The sequence below is a fragment of the Manis pentadactyla genome, chromosome 18, assembly GCF_030020395.1.
Source record: "Manis pentadactyla isolate mManPen7 chromosome 18, mManPen7.hap1, whole genome shotgun sequence".
Classification (NCBI taxonomy): Eukaryota; Metazoa; Chordata; class Mammalia; order Pholidota; family Manidae; genus Manis; species Manis pentadactyla.
Genome location: NC_080036.1, coordinates 16,535,781 through 16,555,992, shown reverse-complemented (window position 1 = coordinate 16,555,992; position 20,212 = coordinate 16,535,781). Strand labels below are relative to the sequence as shown.

The window sequence follows — 20,212 nt, the reverse complement described above, 5'->3', positions numbered from 1 at the left end:
CCTGAGGGACAGGAAAAAGCCTGGCAGGGTAGACACCCAAAGAGGAGACAAGGGGAGACGTGGCCAGGGTCACATCAAGGAGGGCCTCATCTGCCTTTACCTTGTGGGTTATGGGATATTTGCATTTTTAACGTCTCCCCTTTGCAGCATACAAAGAATGAAGAGCAGAAAGGAGGTGAAGTGGAGACCGTGCTCACTTTGCCCTCTTGTCCTGGGCCTCTGGCCTCACTGTGAGGCCCTGCGTGCCAGGCTGGACAGGAGTGCAAGTCTGGATGCACTGACCCAGGCAGCACCATGCTCATCACACTGCCTTGCAGGAAGACAGAACAGGGAAGCTACGGAGGCAACAGAACGTGTCAGGGTTCTGGAAACTGAAGCTCTACCTCTGCCGCTTCCTAGCTTGGGAGCCGTGAGCATTGTCTTCTGACTCCCAGTGGAAAACAGATAGGAGTAATAGGAGTGCGTGCTTCCTGCTCCACAGAAATGGCGAGAATCTGGGGCTCCTGGATGTGAGCATACTGTGTAAACTGTCGTGTACTGTGCCAGAGCTGAAGATTACAGCTGAAACCAGAAAGGAGTCCATAGGCTGAGAATCGTTTAAGAAAAAGCATCCTTTTATTCTAAAATAATTTGCAAACATGAACAGATCCCCCAAAGCAACAGACAGGATTCAAATCCTGTTGCTCAGTCCAGAGCAGAACATATGCTGAAATGTGGTAGCCTTGTATTCTCTTATGTTTGCAGACTGAAAGGGTTCTGGGTCCAGCTTGACTGCTTTAGAAGTTTTATTCATCCAATCATTCAAAAGTATTTAGTAGGCTTCAATTCATTAGTGTGCTCTACATATTGGAGGTTCAGCAGTGAGCAAAACAAAGTCTCTACCCTCACACTGGAATTTTCCCAGACCTGAGGACAATTCAGTTTTATTATTCCATCATTTCTACAGATATCAGCTTGCTAGCCAACATTATTTCAACTTTTATTTATTTTCTCTGTTTCGGAGCACAGAGGAATCTGGTTGAAAGTCAGTCTTAGTAATACTGGCCTCATATCACAGTATTATCAGGACAGAAATCTTTTTGCAAACAAAAGCCTCTGAAAGTATTTTCTTATTAATACACTAAACAAACATTTATTGAGTGCCTCAGATGCACAGAAAATTGTGCAAGATGTTATGGGAACAGCACCATAAAGAAACAAATGATGCTCCCTTGGGATAATTTCAGTAGGGAAGACATGTTTGAAAACACTGCTGAAGAAGTCAGTAAATGACAGGTACGGTCCCAGCTAACAAATGCTAACCTCTACTGAGCACCTACTGTGTGCCAGGCACTAGGCTAAGTACTCAATTCTATCCTCACAAAAGCTCTGAGAGGTAAGCACTGTTATCATGCTCAGTTCACAGAGGGGGAAATGCAGGCACAAAGCGGCTAACAGGCTCGCCTCCACACACAGTCTGCACCAGAGCCAGAGCGTGGACCACACCGCCTGTCCCCACTTTCTGTACTTGTGGCCTCAACACCGTGGAGACTGAAAGGAAGCCTCACAGGCAGAACCTGGAGGAGGAGAGTGTTCTCAAGGGAGAGCACAGGATGCGGGCCGAGAGGCCTGGCTGCCTGGCTCCAGAACACACACTCTGGGAATCCCCCGTCTCTGGCTCCTCCAGGCCTCACCTGTAAAGTAAACTGGACCAGAGAGCATTTCGCTCTAAAAATGTTTAAAAACCTACAGATGAGACAAGCTAGCAAACTGTAACGCCCTTCTGGGCCATAACAACTGACTGCTCTGTCTGCCTCACAGCACCACATTATCTTTAGTCCTCTTCCAGAACTACATGCCTATTTGCTCTGCATCCATTCTCATCGTGTTTTTATTGAGAGAAAGGGCGAGACAGTAAGTTCTGCTGTTTCTCCATTTCTTCAACAGCAGGATAATTGGTCTGTTGGACAGAGCTATTGGTCTGTTATCAAGGGTTCCTCCCAACACATACTGAAGTGGTTACTGAGATAAATATAGATAGAGAGACACACACACATATAAATCATGAACACACAGCTGCATATACAGAGTCATAAAAGAATTGTGCAAAATCATATGTCAGAACCCACTGGAGGTCATGTGTGTTGCATTTGGGGCCTCATCAATACCATGTTATGCTTTTCTGGGCTAACCAGCTCAGAATTGATACTATATATATTGAAATGTTTTTGTATTTATTGGTGCAATCTATAGAAGCTGACGAGACATCTTCCAATTCAAGTACTCAATTATTTTAATAAAGTCAGGTATTATCTACATTATCACCAGTGCAGTGGTCTCCCATTATGGGTTTGGAACACTTTGTTAAAGGTAGTACCCACATCTTGAATCAGCACAAAACTTTTTTTCAGTCTGCCTAGCAACATTTTTTACCTCAGCCATAAATTAAACAAAATGGTGACTGTATAACACTGGGCAAATTAATATGCGGAAGTATTCTGAGATTATTTTGTTTCCACGGCTGAAATCACTATTAAGTCATGTACTTTGCCTTCCTCTATTATATTCTATCTTCTGAAGTTTTAGTACTTTTAATCTGTAGGCATTTTACCGGCCAACTTGTTATCTTGATCTGCTATACAAATTCTGCCTCAATTTTGCCATCTACAAGCAATATAAATTAGATATCTTAATTGTTTTCCTTCATCTTCTTGGTTTAATAGATGACGTTTTATAATACTTTGGGTTGATGTATAAAACTTCTTCTTTTACCTGATGCAAATGTCCAAATTATATGTACATGGAGCCATACTGTATTGTCAATTGATTTAGAACGATTACTGCAAACATAGCTCCAGTTTTGAAATACATTTTTAACATTCTATTCACAGATAATGAAGTCACTTGCGCATCACAGGAGCAGTGCTGGCCAGGGAGCCACAGGCCAGGTCCCGGCTGTGGGCCTAGCCGCCGACTAGCCGTGTGGCCTTGGGGGGCTTATTCCCTCTTATTGGGTCTTTGTATCCTCATCTCAAACACAAAGAAGAAAGATTACCCCATCTCTAAATCTCCTTCAGCTTTTCTTAGTTTTTATTTAACTGTTACTTGGCTATTTTCTCTTCATAGCAGGATGGTGGAGAAGGACCAAATTGTCTACCGAGTTGTAAATATCCTAAAACGCTAACCTGAAGCTCTTGCTATAGCAAGTACTGCAAGCAATTGAAGGCACAGCACTGTTCTTCATGTTTTATACAAGATATTACCAAAGTCAGTTGTTCCTAAACAGAAGCACAGATGGATAAGAAGAACTCTCCAAAAGAGTCCTAGCTTTTCATAACCACAATGAAATAATTTCCCTTTTGCAAAATGTAAAATGATGCTTAGGCATTATCATCTCTAATGGTAACAATGGTATTTAGATGAACAGCTGCAGTCCTTTAGGACATGTGGAAATAAAGAACAAGAAAAATGACTTGTCAGAGTGCCCTCGCTTTAGAAAAAAAGAAGTCCAGTACAGAAGCTGAGGGCAGAACAAGTTAGAGACAGTGCCAGCTAGTCAGGAACAACTCTGGACACTATGTGCTACGTGTGGTCACACTTCAACATGCCATCTTTGTACAAAGAGACCATCAGACCAATGATAGAAGTAGTTATGGTAGAAGCCACATAATTCAGCAAATAAGTTCAGGACCCATAAACATCTGTCTAACCTAAATTGTGTTAACATACGCTGTTGACTTTTAAAATTTCTGGCAATGGCTGTCTGTATTCATCATAGAGGGTGACATACTTTTAGAAAAGTTTTAATTTCATCTCTCATTTTAATTATGGAGGTATAACACAACTATACCTGCTTGGACACTAGTGGTTTTTTTGAAATAACTATTAGATAAAACCCTTTTTTTATGGTTTGTTAACATGCAGTGCACTACAGTATTTCCTGAAGTACATCTTGTATTATGAAGAGAATTGTGACTCTCTTAAAAATTCTATCTCTGGGGAGTGGGCAGGAACACAGCATATTTCTGAGTGTATTGAGGCCCTAGATAAAATAAAGTGTCCAAATCATGAAAGCCCTATGAGTTGACACTTTCATAATGGTTGTAATGTATACTGATGGTGCCACAATCACCCAAACTGTCAGAGATGGCCTACATGGCCTTGACAATGAATGTTCTTTTCTGACCAGTCCATCATACGTACCCTACCATTAAAAATTTAATTTTGATCTCTATACCCAAATTATGGCATTGATTGTTAGTGTTCAGCAATATAGTTGCTGGTTATAACCTTGGTTGTTTCAAATTACAATATTTATTTGTCATTTTATACTATGCTTAGAATGTTGTATGACCTGTCAATAGAGAAAAAATCTAAATGAATCAAATAATTTGCTCGTTAACTGGAACAGATTTCTTGCATAGGTGAGGTAAGCTACAGATCGCTAAAACATGAGGAAAGGAAATCTTTAAATCCAAAAGCAAAATTTGTACTTACCTGAGATGGCTGCCTCGTGGAATGTTGGAAAAAATTCTCTAAGACAGTATTTGGTATAGCCTTTCGAACTTCCTCTTTAATGCCTAATGTTTTAGCTAGAGGTGTAGCAATAAACCTACAAAAATATGAAAGAAAGTAAGTTCAAAATCTGAGAATGAATCAACAATGACACCAGAAAACTCAAGCAGAGACTTTGGCATTCAAAATGAAAGATCAGTCATTCATTCATGTTGTCATTGGGCTACCTACAGCCAACCAACTCTGCCTTGCAGAAGTTCAAGGACAGCACATTTTGAGACTTTCTTTATGAGCAATAACTTAAACAATTAAATACTTGCACAGTTCTAAAATGCATTTTATGTAAATCTAGATACTTTTATACACAGGATCCAGAAATTGGGATAAGCCATTCCACTTAGAGTTTTATTTCTAAGATTTCCAAGGATTAAAATAAAAAATAGTTCTGATATTAAAAGTTGTATTTGGTGATATTATTGCAAAGAAATGTTAAGTTCCTACTTAAAGTTCTAGCTTGTGGAAAAATGGCATGACTCTTGGGTAAATATCTAGGAATGGGACTGATGGGTGGTATGACAAGTATATATTTAACTTCCTAAGAAACTGGCAAACTGTTTTTGGAAGTGGCTGTACCATTTTGCATTCCCACTAGTAATGCCAGAGTTCCAGTTACCCCATATCCCTGCCAACACTTAGGATTGCCAGTCATTTCAGGTTCAGCAATTCTAGTGGATATGACTGATTTTCACTGATTTTCCATTCTAATTTTTATTATTTCCTAATTTCTGCTTGTTATAAGTTTAAATTTCTCTTTTTCTAAGCTTACTAAGGTAGAGGTTTAGATTGTTTAATGTCTTTCTTCTTTTTAAATATAGGTCTTTATACTATAAATTTCATTGATGCTTTTGTTGTATCTCACAAATTTTGATATGGCGCTTCCTTTTTCATTCGTCTCAAAGTATTTTCTAATTTACCTTGTGATTTATCTTCTGACCCATTGGTTATTTAGAATTAAGCTATTTAATTTCCACATATTTTCTAGTTCCCAATTTCCTTCTGTTAATGATTCTAATTTCATTTCATTATAGTCAGACAACATACTTTATATAATTTCAATCCTTTTACATTTATTGGGACTTGTTTCATGGCCCAGCATAGGGCCTATTCTGGAGAATGTTCCTTGTGCACGTTGTACATATGAGAAGAATGTATTCTGCTGTTACTGGGTGGTGTGTTCTGTAAATATGTATTAGGTCTAGTTTGTTTACAATGTTTATTGTACCTTCTATTTCCTTGTTGATTTTCTGCTTAGTTATTCTATCCACTATTTTAAGTGAGTGTTAAAGTCTATACTATTACTATTTAGTTGCCTATTTTTCCCTTCAATTCTGTCATTTTTTTGCTTCATGTATTTTGGGACTCTGTTGTTAGATACATTAATGTTTATAATTGTTATATCTTCTTGATAGATTTACACTTTTACATTATAAATGTCCTTTGTTTCTAGTAACAATTCTAAAGTTTGTCAGAATCTAAATTGTCTGATGTTAATATAGCCACTCCAGTTTTCCTTTGGCTACTATTTGCATGATATATCTTTTTTACTTTCAACTTATTTGTGTCTTTGAACCTAAAGTGTGTCTCTTGCAAGGTATACAGTTGGACCATACACTTCTGTCCGTTCCTCCTATGGATGCTTTTAGTTGGAGTATTTAATCTGTTTACACTTAATGTAAACTACATTTAATTACTGATGAGACAATATTTATGTCTGCTATTTTATTATTTGTTTCCTATACATCTTATGTCTTCATTGTTTCTCTATTCTTCCATAACTATGTTCTTTTGTGTAAATAGAACCTTTGTTTACTTTTTTTTTTAAGTTATTTTCTTAGTGGTTAACCTAGGGATTACAATTAACATTCAGTTCAGATTAATACCAAAGTAAAAAATAAATATATATTTATATAATATAAAAAAATTCCATTACCTCCCCTTTCTGTGCTATTATTGTCATATTAAAGTTATTCTCTTGTATTCTCTGATTTCAATCTGGAGGTCCCATTAGTATATCTTGTAGGATTGGTACACTAGCAACAAATTCTTCCAGCTTTTGTTTATCTGAGAATGTCTTAATTTTTCTTTTCCTCTTTACCTTTTGACAATTTGTGATGTACCTAGATGTGGATCTCTTTAAGTTCATCATACTTGGAGTTTGTTTAGGTTTTTGGATGTGTAGAATAATGTTTGTTATTAAATTTGGAGACATTTTTGGCCATTTATTTCTCCAAATATTTTCCATCCTGTTCATTTTCCCCTCTTCCTCTGGAATTCGCATTACACATATGTTGCTGTACTTGATGCTGCCCCACAGGTCTCTGAGGTTCTTTGTTTATCTTTATCCTTTTTTTTCCTGTTCCTCACACTACTGACTCTTCTGCCTACTCAAACATGCTGTTGAGTTCCTCTAGTGAATTTTTCAACTCCTGAATTTCTATTGCTTTCTTTTTATAATTTATAATTTCTATCTCTTCATTGATATTATTGATTTGGTGAACATTGTTCTCATTTTTCCTTTAGTTCTATAGCATGGTTTTCTCTAGTTCTCTATTTAAAATAGCTAATTTAAAATCTTTGTCTAATAAGGCCAATAGCTAAGCTTTGTAAGGGACACTTTCTGTTGATTGCTGTTTTTTCTTCTGTGGGGGACATACTTTCATATTTCTTTGCATGCCTTATAATCTTGTGCTGAAAATTGGACATGTTAAATAATATACTGGAGCAATTCTGGAAATCAGATTACCTTCCACCCCGCAACTCCACACAACCTCTTCAGACTTTTGCTATTTGTTGTCATTGCCATTTGTTCAGTTACTTTTTTGAACTTATCTGTGAAGTCTGTATTCTTTGTCATGTGTGGTCACTAAAGTCTCTATTAGGTTGGCTTATGGGTCATCTAATGATTAGATAGAATTTCCTTATCTTATGGAATCCATAAGTTCCCTAGTCTTTGCCAAGGAGCTCTGTGTACATTTTGGGGCATATGTTCAACACTTGGCCAGACAGCTGACTTTAGCCTTCACTTCCTGTTTGCCCAGAACCTCAGGATCATCCAGAGGTGAGCATTAAAGGCCCTGGGTCTTTGGGAGTGTGTGGATAGCCCTGGGCATGCCCAGAGCTCTATAAATTCAAGTGGTCTGATTTCCAAGAATATGTCAAAGCTTTTCAGAGCACCCTGAGGGCATCTTGCTTCCCAGCTTTTCTTCTAAAGCTTTTTGATTACTCTATTTTTTGTGCCAATTGTTATCTTCTACCTTAGGCAGTCCCAAAGCATATTAATTTTTTCTAATTGTTTTAGACAAGAACCTCCAGGAAAAAGGCTCTTCTCACTGGGGAATTCTTAGTCAGGTCAAATAAAGATAGCCTTGTGAGTACTGTCTTGCAGCAAATCACCAGACAGGTCAGCTAATGACACTTCTCTGGTAGCCACGCTTTGAAGGACCTACAGTTCTGTTTTGCACCCTTCAATGGCTTCCAGGCTACTGGTTTCCAATGAAATCACAATGAAACACACCCTAGATTGTTACAAACCTTTGGTCAATTCTGAATTCTGAAAAGTCAATTTTGACAATTTTTGGTAGTTTTCCAACTGTTTTTATGGAGGAGAGACTTTTCAGAGGTCTTTACTCTGACATTTTTGTTCACTTCCATTGTAGTAGTGGTTTTAATTTGCATTTTGCTAATGACTAATGATTGGACATCTTTTCATCTGTTAACTTGCCATTGGTCTGTCTTTGGCGAAGTGTCTGCTCAAATCTTTTGCTCATTTTTAAAATGAAGTTATTTCTTTGTTTATTATTGAGTTATAAGAGTTCTTTATATATTCTGAGTTTAAATCCCTCATCAGATACATGTTTGGCATGTTTTTATTTTATTTATGTCTTTTTAAAAATGGTTATTAAGGTACGTTTTTAAAAATATGGAATGCTTAACAAATTTGCGTGTCATCCTTGCACAGGAGCCATGCTAATCTTCTCTGAATCATTCCAATTTTAGTACATGTGCTGCCGAAGTGAGCACTACTGAGGCAATTCTTGCATATCATGTAACTCACCTTTTTTAAGTATACTATTCAGTGATTTTTCTTTTTTTTTAGCAAATTTACCAAGTGGTATAATTGTCACCATGAATCAGTTTAAACTTTAAAATCAAGAATAAACATTCAAATATGATCCCTTATGTACATTTACCTTTAATCCCTGGTCCCTCTCACCCTTGCCCTAAGCAATCACTAATATATTTTCTGTCTTTATAGCTTCTCCTTATCTGGATATTCCATATAATGGAATCATGCAATATGTGGTTGCTTGTGTCTGGCTTCTTTCACGGAGCCTAGTGTTTTTGAGATCCATCCATGTATTTGGGTGTATCTAGAGTTCATTTCTTTTTAATGTTGAATAATAATCCGTTGTATAGATATACACACTTATTTATAATGTCTTTTGAAGAGCAAACATTTTAGCAATGTATCAAGAGAAATAAAAGCATATGTCCACACAAATTCTTGTACTCAAATGTTCATAGCAATAGCCACAATTATTCATAATAGCCCCAAACTGTAAACAATCCAAATTCCTATCAACTAGTTGAAGGATAAATAAACTGTGGTATATCAATATGTTGAAACTATTCAGCAATAATAAGGAATCACTGATACAAGCTAACAACATGAAAAAATCTCAAAAGCATTATGCTAACTGAGAGAAGTCAGATATAAAAGACTACAATCTATAGATTCCATTTATAGGAAATCCCAGAAAATGTAAAATTATATTGACAGAAAGCATATCAGTGATTGCCAGAAGCTAATAGATATGGAGAAGATTAACTGAATGAGGTAGAAAAGAGTTTTAGCTGGACTGGAATCTTCTATATCATAACTGTAGTGATGGTTATGTGGTTATGCACATTTGTCAAAATGCATCAAATTTTGGATGAACTTTATATATATAAATCATACTTCTATAAAGCTTATTTTTTAACATAATGGTATGTCCCTGTTCTTCCTTCAGTTCTAACAAAGACTCTGTACTCTACCAGGTTAGCCTATGTGTTTGTTAATTAGTTGCTGGAAATTTTAGTTATGAATGATCACTTAGCCCTTTATTTTATTCTTTTTATAAACATGGGAGTTGAATAAAAAATTTCCTAAGATATTCTGATAAAATGAATCATCCAGTCCAACTTCCAGATGGATTAAGTTCTCCTGGAAATGGCCCATATATTTCATAGACATATAAAAATACACAAATTATGCACCAGATGTACACAGAGCAATGTGGATAGATCATAAAACTGAGTGCTGTATTTTTAAAAAAAGAAGAAACTGAGTAAGGTCTTGTCACCATACTATTTATGTTAACTAACAATATATGCACTTACTGTTCATGCACATGTTTTACTGGGTCATACAAATAAAAAGTTATCAAATACATTAGAACCCAGTAGGAGGACATGTGACTAGGAAATGGGAATAAAAGGTAATTAATGGAAAAGTTAATTCAAATCAATCAAAAGAGGTTTTATACAGACCAAAGATAGCATGATTTGATTTGAGGAATATGATTAATCAATTCCCCTTTTGCATAAAAGGTTGAAATAAAACAAAATTAAGATGCCCTGAAAATTAACAAAGCCTCAAAAAACTATTTGATAGGGCTTTGGAGAAATAATGGAATTAGTTCATTTTTCCTAACTCCTAGTTGGAAATTTTTATTGGTGAAAATACCCATTATTTTAATTATTAGGAAGCACAAATACAAAATAGTTTAATATGGTAATGGATTCTCAATCATATTCACTCACTGCTATCACCTCGAATGAATAAGTTAAGAAAAATAAAATGTCAAATCAGAGTTGAGCCAAAGAAGATTTACTGTAAGTAAGGAATTACAACCAATCTCAAAGACAAACGAAGCATAACATTCTCTTCTTAAGGGTCATGTGAGAGGTTAGTATATGGATAAGAATGAACTGTGGATAACTGTACATATCCACAGCATATTGGATGATATAAGAAGCAAGTTTGTATATTAAAATCATTAATTCAAACAAGAGGGGAAAATATGGTTCTGTTCTTAACATGTCCAGCCTTCAAGAACAGATATAACATTTTGAATAGAACAGGGGAGGTATATAATTACAGTTTTCTACTTCAGCCTTATCCTTCCTTTTCAAGCAAATCAATCCCTTCATCTAATTTAAGTGTAAATAAATGTGAATAGGTACACTTAATATAAAATCTATTTTGAAAAAGGAGAAAATAAAGACAATAAACACTTGATAAAACTAACTGAAAAGAGAAGGGAAATGACAGATCTTAGTGCTAAAAGAACCTTAGAGATTAACTTGTCTGAATTTTCATTTTATTGATATGAAATAGAGAAAAAAATCTTAAAGTAAGAAAAAAGAATTGAATTTCTGCTCCCATGTAAATGGTTCAGTTAGGTTAATTACCAGGGAATGATTCTCTTAGGTTAGCCTCTACTGCAGAACTTAGCCTTCAAGAGGCCCGACAACCTCCTCTTTGTCTACCACTATGTCAGTTACCTGTGAGCAAAAATTCCAGCAATCCCAGACTCCCCTTTTTTCGATATTATTTTATAGAATTAAAGGAAGGTAGCCCTTGGCAGATATCAAGCATGTGAAGTTTAAATACTTTTCCTAAATAGAAACAATAACCTACTGGCATAAGATTGACTCCCAGTTCCTAAGGATTCAAAGGCTCTTCGAGCAGGGTTTAATCAGAGGGTTTTATATGAGAGCACAAAATATCTGGAGCAACGTAACTCTCAGACAGCACTCAAGTCTAACGTACATATTTTGAGACTATTTCAATATAGGAAATTTAGTAACAATCCTTCTTCAGCTCCTGTAAATTGCTAAAGACGGGATGCTCCACCTAGCCTTCTTTAAGGAATGATGTACGTACTATTCCATCATGCCGTTATGCTACTCAGCAGATATGGGAAAGTGGGGAATGTATTCTTTTTACAATTAAGTAAAAAAAAAAAAAAGATTACCTTCTGATTTTACCACATCCACCCCTGCTTTTAAGTCTTCTAGAACCACAATTTTCTCTGAAATAATGTGTTTATTCCATAAGTGTTTAAATTTGAGTACCTTAGATTCCCGTTAAATCACACTTCAGACACATTAAAGAATGCCCAGAGTTTGGATAAACTGCTATTCTGGACTGCCAGCCACCACAGGAAAAAAAAGAAGGAAAAAAACACACAAACTACAACTAAAATTTGTAATGGAAGGAAATCCTAAATACAAAGTTAATGTTAGTCATTTGCAAATTATCTACTCTTTGTTCTTCGTCATTAATGTTCTTTGTTCTTCCAGATTGTAAATGTGTCCTGGCTAGTACTAAAAGATAAAAATGAGCCAGCCAATTCACAACTCCTGACCACTTCACAGAATGAAAAGGTATGACATAAACACAGTACAGGACAAAAGAAGAAAGCTTTCTTATGATAAATATGTCATAATAGATGCTGAAACATAGTGTCAAATTTACATGCATTTTTAAGATATTTCAGAAAATTTCACATTTACTATCATTCTTTAACCTACGTCTTCCGCATTTCTAAAAGATACTATTTACTCTCTTCTGTCTGTAAGGTTGGAGGCACCGGAGAGAGGGGTGAGCACGTCAGCCCTGCCCCCTCCTTCCCCAACCCGGGACCTCAGCCTGCTCTCCGCTGTGTGGACTATTTCCCAGTGAGTCCCTCAGTTTCCCCTGGTCTGTTTCCCTTCCTAACCTGTTTTCACCTGGTCCGTTCGAAATCATAGCTACGTCCAGGTTGGGGCATCCAGCCCCTTGGGCATTCGGCCCATCCGCTGCGGGCATCCAGAATACCCGCCCCTGGCCCTGCGGTGGGGGAGACGTCCCTCACCCAGGCTCCCAGGCCGTCTCCCCTGACTTGGTGCGCTTGGGACGCTGGGCGCTCCTCTCAGCAGGATTAGTTGGGGGGGTGACTCAGACATGGGGAACCAGCCCTCAAAAGCGGAGGCTCAGACCCTGCTGCGGTGTCTCATTTCTAATTTGGCTGCTCTATGTTTGTCCCGGGAAGTTCGCAAACAGAAGCTAGTCTTTCTTTGCTCTGAGGCCGGGCCTCAGTATCCCTTGGATAACCAGTCTCGCCGGCCCCCTGAGGGAACTTTCGATTTTGGCCTCCTCACCGACTTGACTAATTATTGCCACCGGAGCAGAGAGTGGAGTGAAATCTCATACGTGCAGGCTTTTTGGACTCTGTGCTCCTGCCTAGACCTTTATGTTAAGTGTTCAGTGACCCAGGTTCTCCTGGCCCGATCTCCAGTTAAGGATAGTCAGCCTCTTACTCTACCCAGTCCTTCTTCCTTTTAAGATCCGCCGGAGGACCTCAGTCTCCCACCTCTCTCAGCTCGCTACCCCCACCCCACCGGCCACTATCTTTAAGTTCTTTGTCCTCCCCCGTGTTGCTGCCATCTTAAAGTCCTATGTTCTCAACCACGCCGTCTCCCTGCTCCTCACCTCTTCCGGTGGCTGCACCACCCCGTCCCCCTCTCCTTCTGCCTTCACCGCCCTCTTCCCCCACCGGAACACGCTCCTCCCACCCTCCGGTTCCAGAAGCCACGGACAAGACTCCTCCCGGCACAGACCTGCCTCCTTTCTCTCCCGACCCTACACCCCTCCCCACAGCCACCGTTTTGTAAGTGGTCTGGCGTGGTTGTTGGGAGTGGGTGAGCTGGGCGGAGCAAGTGAACATCTTGGTGATTGTGTATTGCAGTGTGTGTGCCTGCCTGCAGCCTGAAAATTTTTGTAGTGGCCTAGAATCTTAAAGTTTTGCTAAGTTAAGCAGACATATTTTGTGCTTAGAGATTATGCTGTAAAGCACATGGTATCAGGAATTATAAAGTGTGTTCATGAATTTGTTAATCTAAAGAATGCTACTGCAATGGTTTACAATAGCCCACTTCTCAATGTTCACTGAAAATTAAGGTTCCTAATAGTTTTGAGGTCTAATTAAAGCTATTTAAAGAAGAAAACATCTCTACTTGCTAAAAGGATATATGTTTTAATAAGAGAAAGTATAAAGAATGGAAATTCATTTTGTTGAGGGTAAAAGAAAGTAATTGTTCTAAAGTACAGCTACTTATTTAAAGAGGGAGAACACAATGTAAAAGGAAGCTGTAGAAAGTTTGCGGAAGAATTGATATGGTCATGCTATATAAAATTAAAGCAAAAGAGTCACGATATCAAGTACACAGCAAAATTAGAATTCTGTTTTCAGTTAAAAAGAAAGTTTTCTTAACTGTTAGCCTGCTCTTAATGTTGAAAGATTGCAATGAGTTCTCTAATTGTTTTATCAAAACAGTTTCTCATGCTTAAAGTCTCAATGAGTTGTCTGAATATTTAAGATAATGAGATCTTAATATGAAAAAACTAAAAGCTAAGCTTTGCTAATAACTGTGTAACCTGTATTTGCCTTTAAATCTTTTATTGTCATTCTAGTTAAATAGATAAGTATTGTTTCATAGTAACTTATGATTCTATTTAAACAAATGCCTTAAAAAAAACTTTAACAGCTTCCCAAAATCAAATTCAAAAAGGTGCTTTTACCTCTAGTTAACTCTGATATTTTCCAGAGGGCCCCTGGAACATGTCAGAAGAATTTTTTTTTCTCATTAGAGAAAGTATTTAGCCAGTTTAGCTTATTTATCTGATATAAACTTACCTGCTAAATTGCCTGGAAGGCACTGTCAAGGGAATGATGCTAAACTTTGTTACTAAATGTTTTGTGTCAGAAAAATATCCAAATTTCCTTATGTCAACTGTCTTACAGTAAGCTCTCATCAGATCTTTAATCATTGTCATTTGTAAGTCTTTTGTCATTTATAGTCTCTGTTTTATTACTCCTAAACTAGTAAAGAACTAGATTTCACCAGAACAAGTATTAGTTACATAAGACATGAGTTAAAAAGGCAAAAGAGGGACCCCAAACTCCACTCCATGACCTGGTAACCATGGCCTTTCAAGTCTTTAATACCCATGATAAAGAACATGAGAGAAAGACAGTGTCCCAAACTGGAGCCCTCGTGGGGGCCCTGCGGCCGGCAGGACAGGGGTCTCATCACACCAAAGACCGGTCCAGAGCTCGTGAGCCGCCGGGACCCTGCTTCCGGTGTGGCCAAGACGACTGGGCAAAGAGATGCCCCAACCTGACCAACAAACTGACTAAACCCTGCCCAGTTTGCGGTAAGAGAGGTCATTGGAAAGTAGAGTGCCCAGTTGGGGAAGGTCATTCCCCCACGACAGAGTCTCGTGGGAGGCAGGCCCCCACCCCGAGGGACTCCCCTTCTGGACTTGCTGGGCCTACTTGAAGACTGAAGATGCCTAGACTCGAACACCCCTATCACCCTTGCCGATCCCAGGGCCACGCTGTGGGTAGCGGGTAAGTCCATCTCCTTTTTAGTAGACACAGAGGCTGCCTACTCTGTTTTACCTTCCTTTCACGGGCATTTACATCCTTCCCAGGTCTCAGTAGTGGGTGTCATGGGAACCCCCTCTAAGCCTCTAGAGACAGGTCCGGTAGCCTATACTTTTGAGAGCCATCCTCTTACTCACTCATTTCTAGTCATCCTGTCCTGTCCCGTCCCTTTGTTAGGGAGAGATCTCCTCTCCAAGCTTGGTGCCTCTGTCTCCCTGCCTCTTAGCCATCCCCAACTGAGCCCACTCATCGTCTTAGCCAATATAAGTTGTAGCCCTGAGGCCTCCACAGACCCTCCTGTACCATCGACCAGCATTAACCCAATAGTCTGAGACACCTCTACTCCTGTAGTGTCGAGCCATCATGCTCCGGTCCTCATCCGCCTCAAAGACCCATGCTCCTCTCCTTCTAGACCCCAGTTTCCTATTTCCCAAGCCCATCGCAAGGGCATCCTACCTATCATTAACCATCTTCATTCCCAAAGGCTTCTGGTACCAACTAATTCTCCCCGTAACACTCCAATCCTTCCAGTCAAGAAGCCATCGGGGGGCCTACCAGCTTGTTCAAAACCTGCAGATAATCAACGAAGCTGTAGTCTCTCTTCACTTGGTCGTCCCTAACCCTTATACTCTCTTATCTCAAGTTCCTCTGGACACCTCTCCTACCTACCTACCATCTCACTCCTAAGAAAGATGACCCCTTGTCCTGCCCAATGCTCATCTTTCCATTCTTTCATCCAGGCTGCCTGCTACGAACAAGCCTCAGTCTGTCTCTCATTGTCCGGACTACAGTACTAGATGGGGCAAAGCCTGAGTGATCATGCTAGATATATCTGTCCTGAGAGACGAAGACAACATATCTGCTAGAAGCTCCGGCCACCGATAGAGAGGTCGGACAGTAGAAGTGCACCAGACCATGTGGGTACATCAGTACTTGCCCCTTCCCTCCAAGCCGCCTCTGGCTTCCCACCAGCCTCAATGCTACCCGCGCTGTCCCTCCTCAGCTGGAAGTAGCCGGATCGAGTTGGCGCCCATTATAACCAAAAGGCTGGAATGTAAGGCTGGAGGCACTGGAGGGAGGGGTGAGCACATCAGGCACTGATGACGTGCCAAAGTCCCCAGCTGCTGCCCCCTCCCAACCTGAAAAATGTGCCTCAGGCCAGCCAATCCTCGCGCCGCTGTAAATCTATGCTCTGCCTCCCCCTACCTTCTTTAAAAACTCCCCACCTGTCTAGTTGCGCGCGACTTCCCCAGCCTGTATTAGCGCAGACTGGTGAACCTCGCCTGGGAATTGCACTCAAAATAAACTGCCTGGCCCTTTGTTGCCTCTCGTCACCTGCTTATTTCGGTTGGAATTTATCTTACACTGTCATAAGCGGTATTTCACTGGGAAAGTCCAAGAAATATTGGTATAATGGGAAAATTAAAAAATAACCATGAACCTGGTTTTATAACACAGGGGTTCAAGTCCCAAATCTACCCTTTACATAGTAGCTATGTGACTGTGGCCAGATCACTTTTCCCTCATTTTCTTAACTGAAATCATATCACTTGTGATTTTATAAACCTCTTAAACTGTAAGTTTTTACTCAAATGCAAGGTATAAGTCATTTTATTTTATTTATAAGTAGTTTAATCTATTGCAAATGATATAGAAGCCCTGGAAAAAAATAAACTTATATTTCAAAAAGCATGATCTCCCTCCTATGTCCAATTTTCCTTCCTTCTATTACATTAAAAGAGATATGAGACTAGTGGAACAACACATGATTTTCTGCAGTCATAGAATGGAAAAAGCTAGGATGAGTTGCTGGGAGTTAAAGTTATAAGGAGAGATAGTAAAGATAATATAGACTATACTTAGAGATTACATTTAATTTGGGAAGAAGCAAGATTGGTCCTAGGAATTAAAAGAGGGCTGGATTCCTTCCTGACTGTTGCTGGAAAGGCCAAGACCAAGACATAACAAGTTAGTCCTTCACAGCTATACTGCCTTGGCAACCAAGAAGATCCCTGTCTTGATCAAAATGTAAGAAATGGAGCTGTTCACCAAAAAGTAGGAAATCTGTAGTGCAAACAAGTAGAGGACCTAAATATCAAATTCAAAGATCACTAGACACCATGGAAGAAAAGCACATATTTCAGGAGAGTTCATAGTAATTTGCTAACTTGGAAGTGCAGTGGCAAAATTCTACTTTGTTTAATGCATTCTTTGGCAAATCCAAACATGCGAGTAAAAATTAGAATTAACTGTCAAAAAGTAAGACCATTTCAAATATTCTCAGCTAGAGTTTACTGGTATCCAGGGGGTGTTCTCTTCCTCCCTAGCAACAGCACATTGTTGGCCCACATGAAGTTATTTGTATAAAAACCTTCTGTAGAATCCACGAAACAGAATTGGTCAAACTAACTTTCAAGATAAGAACCCTGCAAATGGTTATAAACATATGATCTGCATTACAGTTAGTCTTGGACAAAATGATCTTTATCAAACTTTGTCTTAAGTTTTTCCAACTCTTGACATTCGAATATTCTTTTTGCTCCAAAAAAATGAATGTGCTAATAACAGTTTTTTGAAATAGAGACAACTGCAGAGATTATAGATGAGCATTTATTTCTTGTTATCATAACACTAGTACACTGGGAGTAGTATCTATTTAAATTAAATTAAGAGAAATAAGTTAACTTTTTTTTTAAGAAAGCAAATTCATATTTTTTTCTTTGGTTTCCTTCTACTTGGAATGAAGGGCTGCTATTAAAACTTTCAATAAACCTTTAAAATTAACTATGGTATAAAGCAATAGTAAGTTTGGTCTTTAACGAGCCATTTTTGCTATTTCATAGGCATTTCTAAGATGATAATGCTTCCCCTAATCATAGACTCTTCTAACACTACCTTTCTGGGAATGCATGCCCTTTGTCAGACAGCATGGTATATAGAAGATGAACTGGGTTCCCGGTCAGTCATTGACATTAAGAAGCTCTGAGATCCTTAACTTCTCTTGATCTTAATTTTTTTAACTGTAATTTTTCATCAAGGAAACATATTTTTCCCCAAGGAGACTGTGCTCCTTATTTTTATTTGTTCAGCTTCTAGATAACACATGATGTGCATTTGATTTGATGAACTCTCCCAAGAATCTGCAGCCCAATAATGACAACCTCTGAAAAACCAATTCTTTAAGAATCTCATCAAAATCCCATTATTCTGGTGTTGGGCCAAAGAAGGGAAATGGGAAGGAAAGACACACAAATATTACTTACTTTTCAAAGAAATGTCTGATTATCAGCAAGACGAAAGCATATGGAATTGTCATATATAAATGAGAAGCTTTTACAAAGACGAGTCCATCATGATCGTCAAGATCTGACCACTTCATTGTTGGAGGAAGCCAGAATCTTTCCAACCAAAACCATTCTTTAAACACCTGAAACATTCTAGAGAGATGGAAAAAGAATACATTAGACTTATATTTATAAAATAAATACCTAAAATTGAAGCAGCATTGAGCACCTCTACTCAAAATCCCTAACTCAGAGAGTTTTGAAAAAAAGGCAAGAATGGAATACTATTATTTAATGGGTTTCATGACTCTTTATTGCTTTAAACAAGAATCACTCTGCCAATACTCTCAGAACACCTTTGGCTGTGGAATGGCACACAGTTTAACACATCACTGTTCACACTTTTGGTACAACATACATTAATACTATGGGTACGTGGTATGTGTCTTCCTCTTAAATGATTCTATGGTATAAAAATTATTTAATGATAATCTGTACAACTTCAATGTGCCAAAGGCTAACCTCACAGGAGCTCTAAGTAAGCAGAAATCTTCACTGGTATCCTAGAGAACTCCTCTAGGAGATAATAAAGGACAAATAATTTTACTTCATAGTTTCATATTTATTGAGATTCTGTTACTTGTCAACACTGTGCTATGCACTGAAGACACAAAGATTCAAGAGACAATGCTCTTGCCTTGTGGATCTTACAGTCTTGTGGGCAAGGCAGGCCTGAATAGACAACTTTGACACACTTTTTCCTTCGGTACAATGAAAAAGGCATATACAGAGTGCTGTGGGAAAATGGCGGACACCGAGCCCAGTCAAGAAGTGTCAGGGAAAGATCACTGGAATAGATGATCTTTGAGATGTCCTGAACAATCAGTGGAAATAAACCAGGGAAAGGCAGGAACATGGAGAGGAGGGAAAGAAGTTTTAAGGAGAGAAGGTACTGTGATCAAATAACCAGAAACCTAGAAAAGCACAGAATTAGATATTGTAATCTTACTGTTTTGGCTATTACAATTTTAATCTTGACATTAGGATGTTTTGATATTAACCTTTTAAGAGCTAATCAGTGAAAAGAAGTCAAAATGTCCTCAGATTCACAACAGGGTCATCAAAATAACTCTATCAAAGCCTCTTGGTTTGTAAATAACACAGTGCCTGCAGAACACCGGCAGCACTTTGGTACTACCATTGTGTGAGGATCTGAGGTGTGGGATGGTGGGTCACACACACATGCCCAGTCCCAGTTCATTGTTCTGGCATAATTATTAATAGCCCCCCTTTCTTTCAGAAGTGCTCTGGCTTGAACAATAAATCATACAGTTACTCTCACCAAATGTCTGGTGAGATAGGTAGGATTTGGTCATAGAGGGACTGCAATCCATGGTAAGGAGCTCGGAGTTTGCCTAATGACATCTACTGAAGGGTATTATGTAGAGGAATAAAATGGTCGGATATTTAGAAAGGTCACTTTGTCATCCGAGTCCTGTGTGAGCCCATGTAGTGTCTGTGCTACTTAAAGAATGGTGTCCCCTCTGGGCAGACACAGCCCTTCTGCCTGGTGGAACAAGGGCTGGATGTCAATCCCTACATGCCCCCTGGCCAGGCACAGACTTGACCACTGTGGGGACAGCGGTATGGAGTACGCTTCAGGAGACAGAAAGACCAGAGAGCAATTAAGGAGCCCAAAGCACTAGACACAGGTAGCAACAGGAAGGCGTGCACTAGAGCAGGGGCAGCAGGAAACAGAATATGCTGACAGTGACATTGTGCAATTATTCATGAGATTCAAACTGGGTAGATAATTAAGGGGAGTCCAGAAAGAAGAGAGATTGGGGGGTGGGGGTAGACAGAAAACTCAAGGGAGCAGAGGTCAAAGAACACATG

General features: G+C 38.9%; 1 protein-coding gene and 1 non-coding gene across 5 annotated transcripts in view; both read right to left on the bottom strand.

The window, feature by feature from the left end:
* The window catches only part of CERS3 (ceramide synthase 3), a 102,160-nt gene that overhangs the window by 55,190 nt on the left and 26,758 nt on the right, over positions 1-20,212 (bottom strand). For all 4 annotated transcript variants that reach the window (XM_036878654.2, XM_057494858.1, XM_057494859.1 and 1 more), the window contains 2 exons: positions 18,296-18,469; positions 4,477-4,591 (listed from right to left, as the gene is read on the bottom strand). In XM_036878654.2, coding sequence (XP_036734549.2) covers positions 4,477-4,591; positions 18,296-18,468 — 288 coding nt within the window. In that variant the 5' untranslated portion in view covers position 18,469. The remainder of the gene's footprint in view (positions 1-4,476; positions 4,592-18,295; positions 18,470-20,212) is intronic.
* Positions 8,468-8,574, bottom strand: LOC118908836 (U6 spliceosomal RNA). The gene has a single exon (XR_005023383.2). It is a non-coding gene; the product is annotated as a U6 spliceosomal RNA (small nuclear RNA).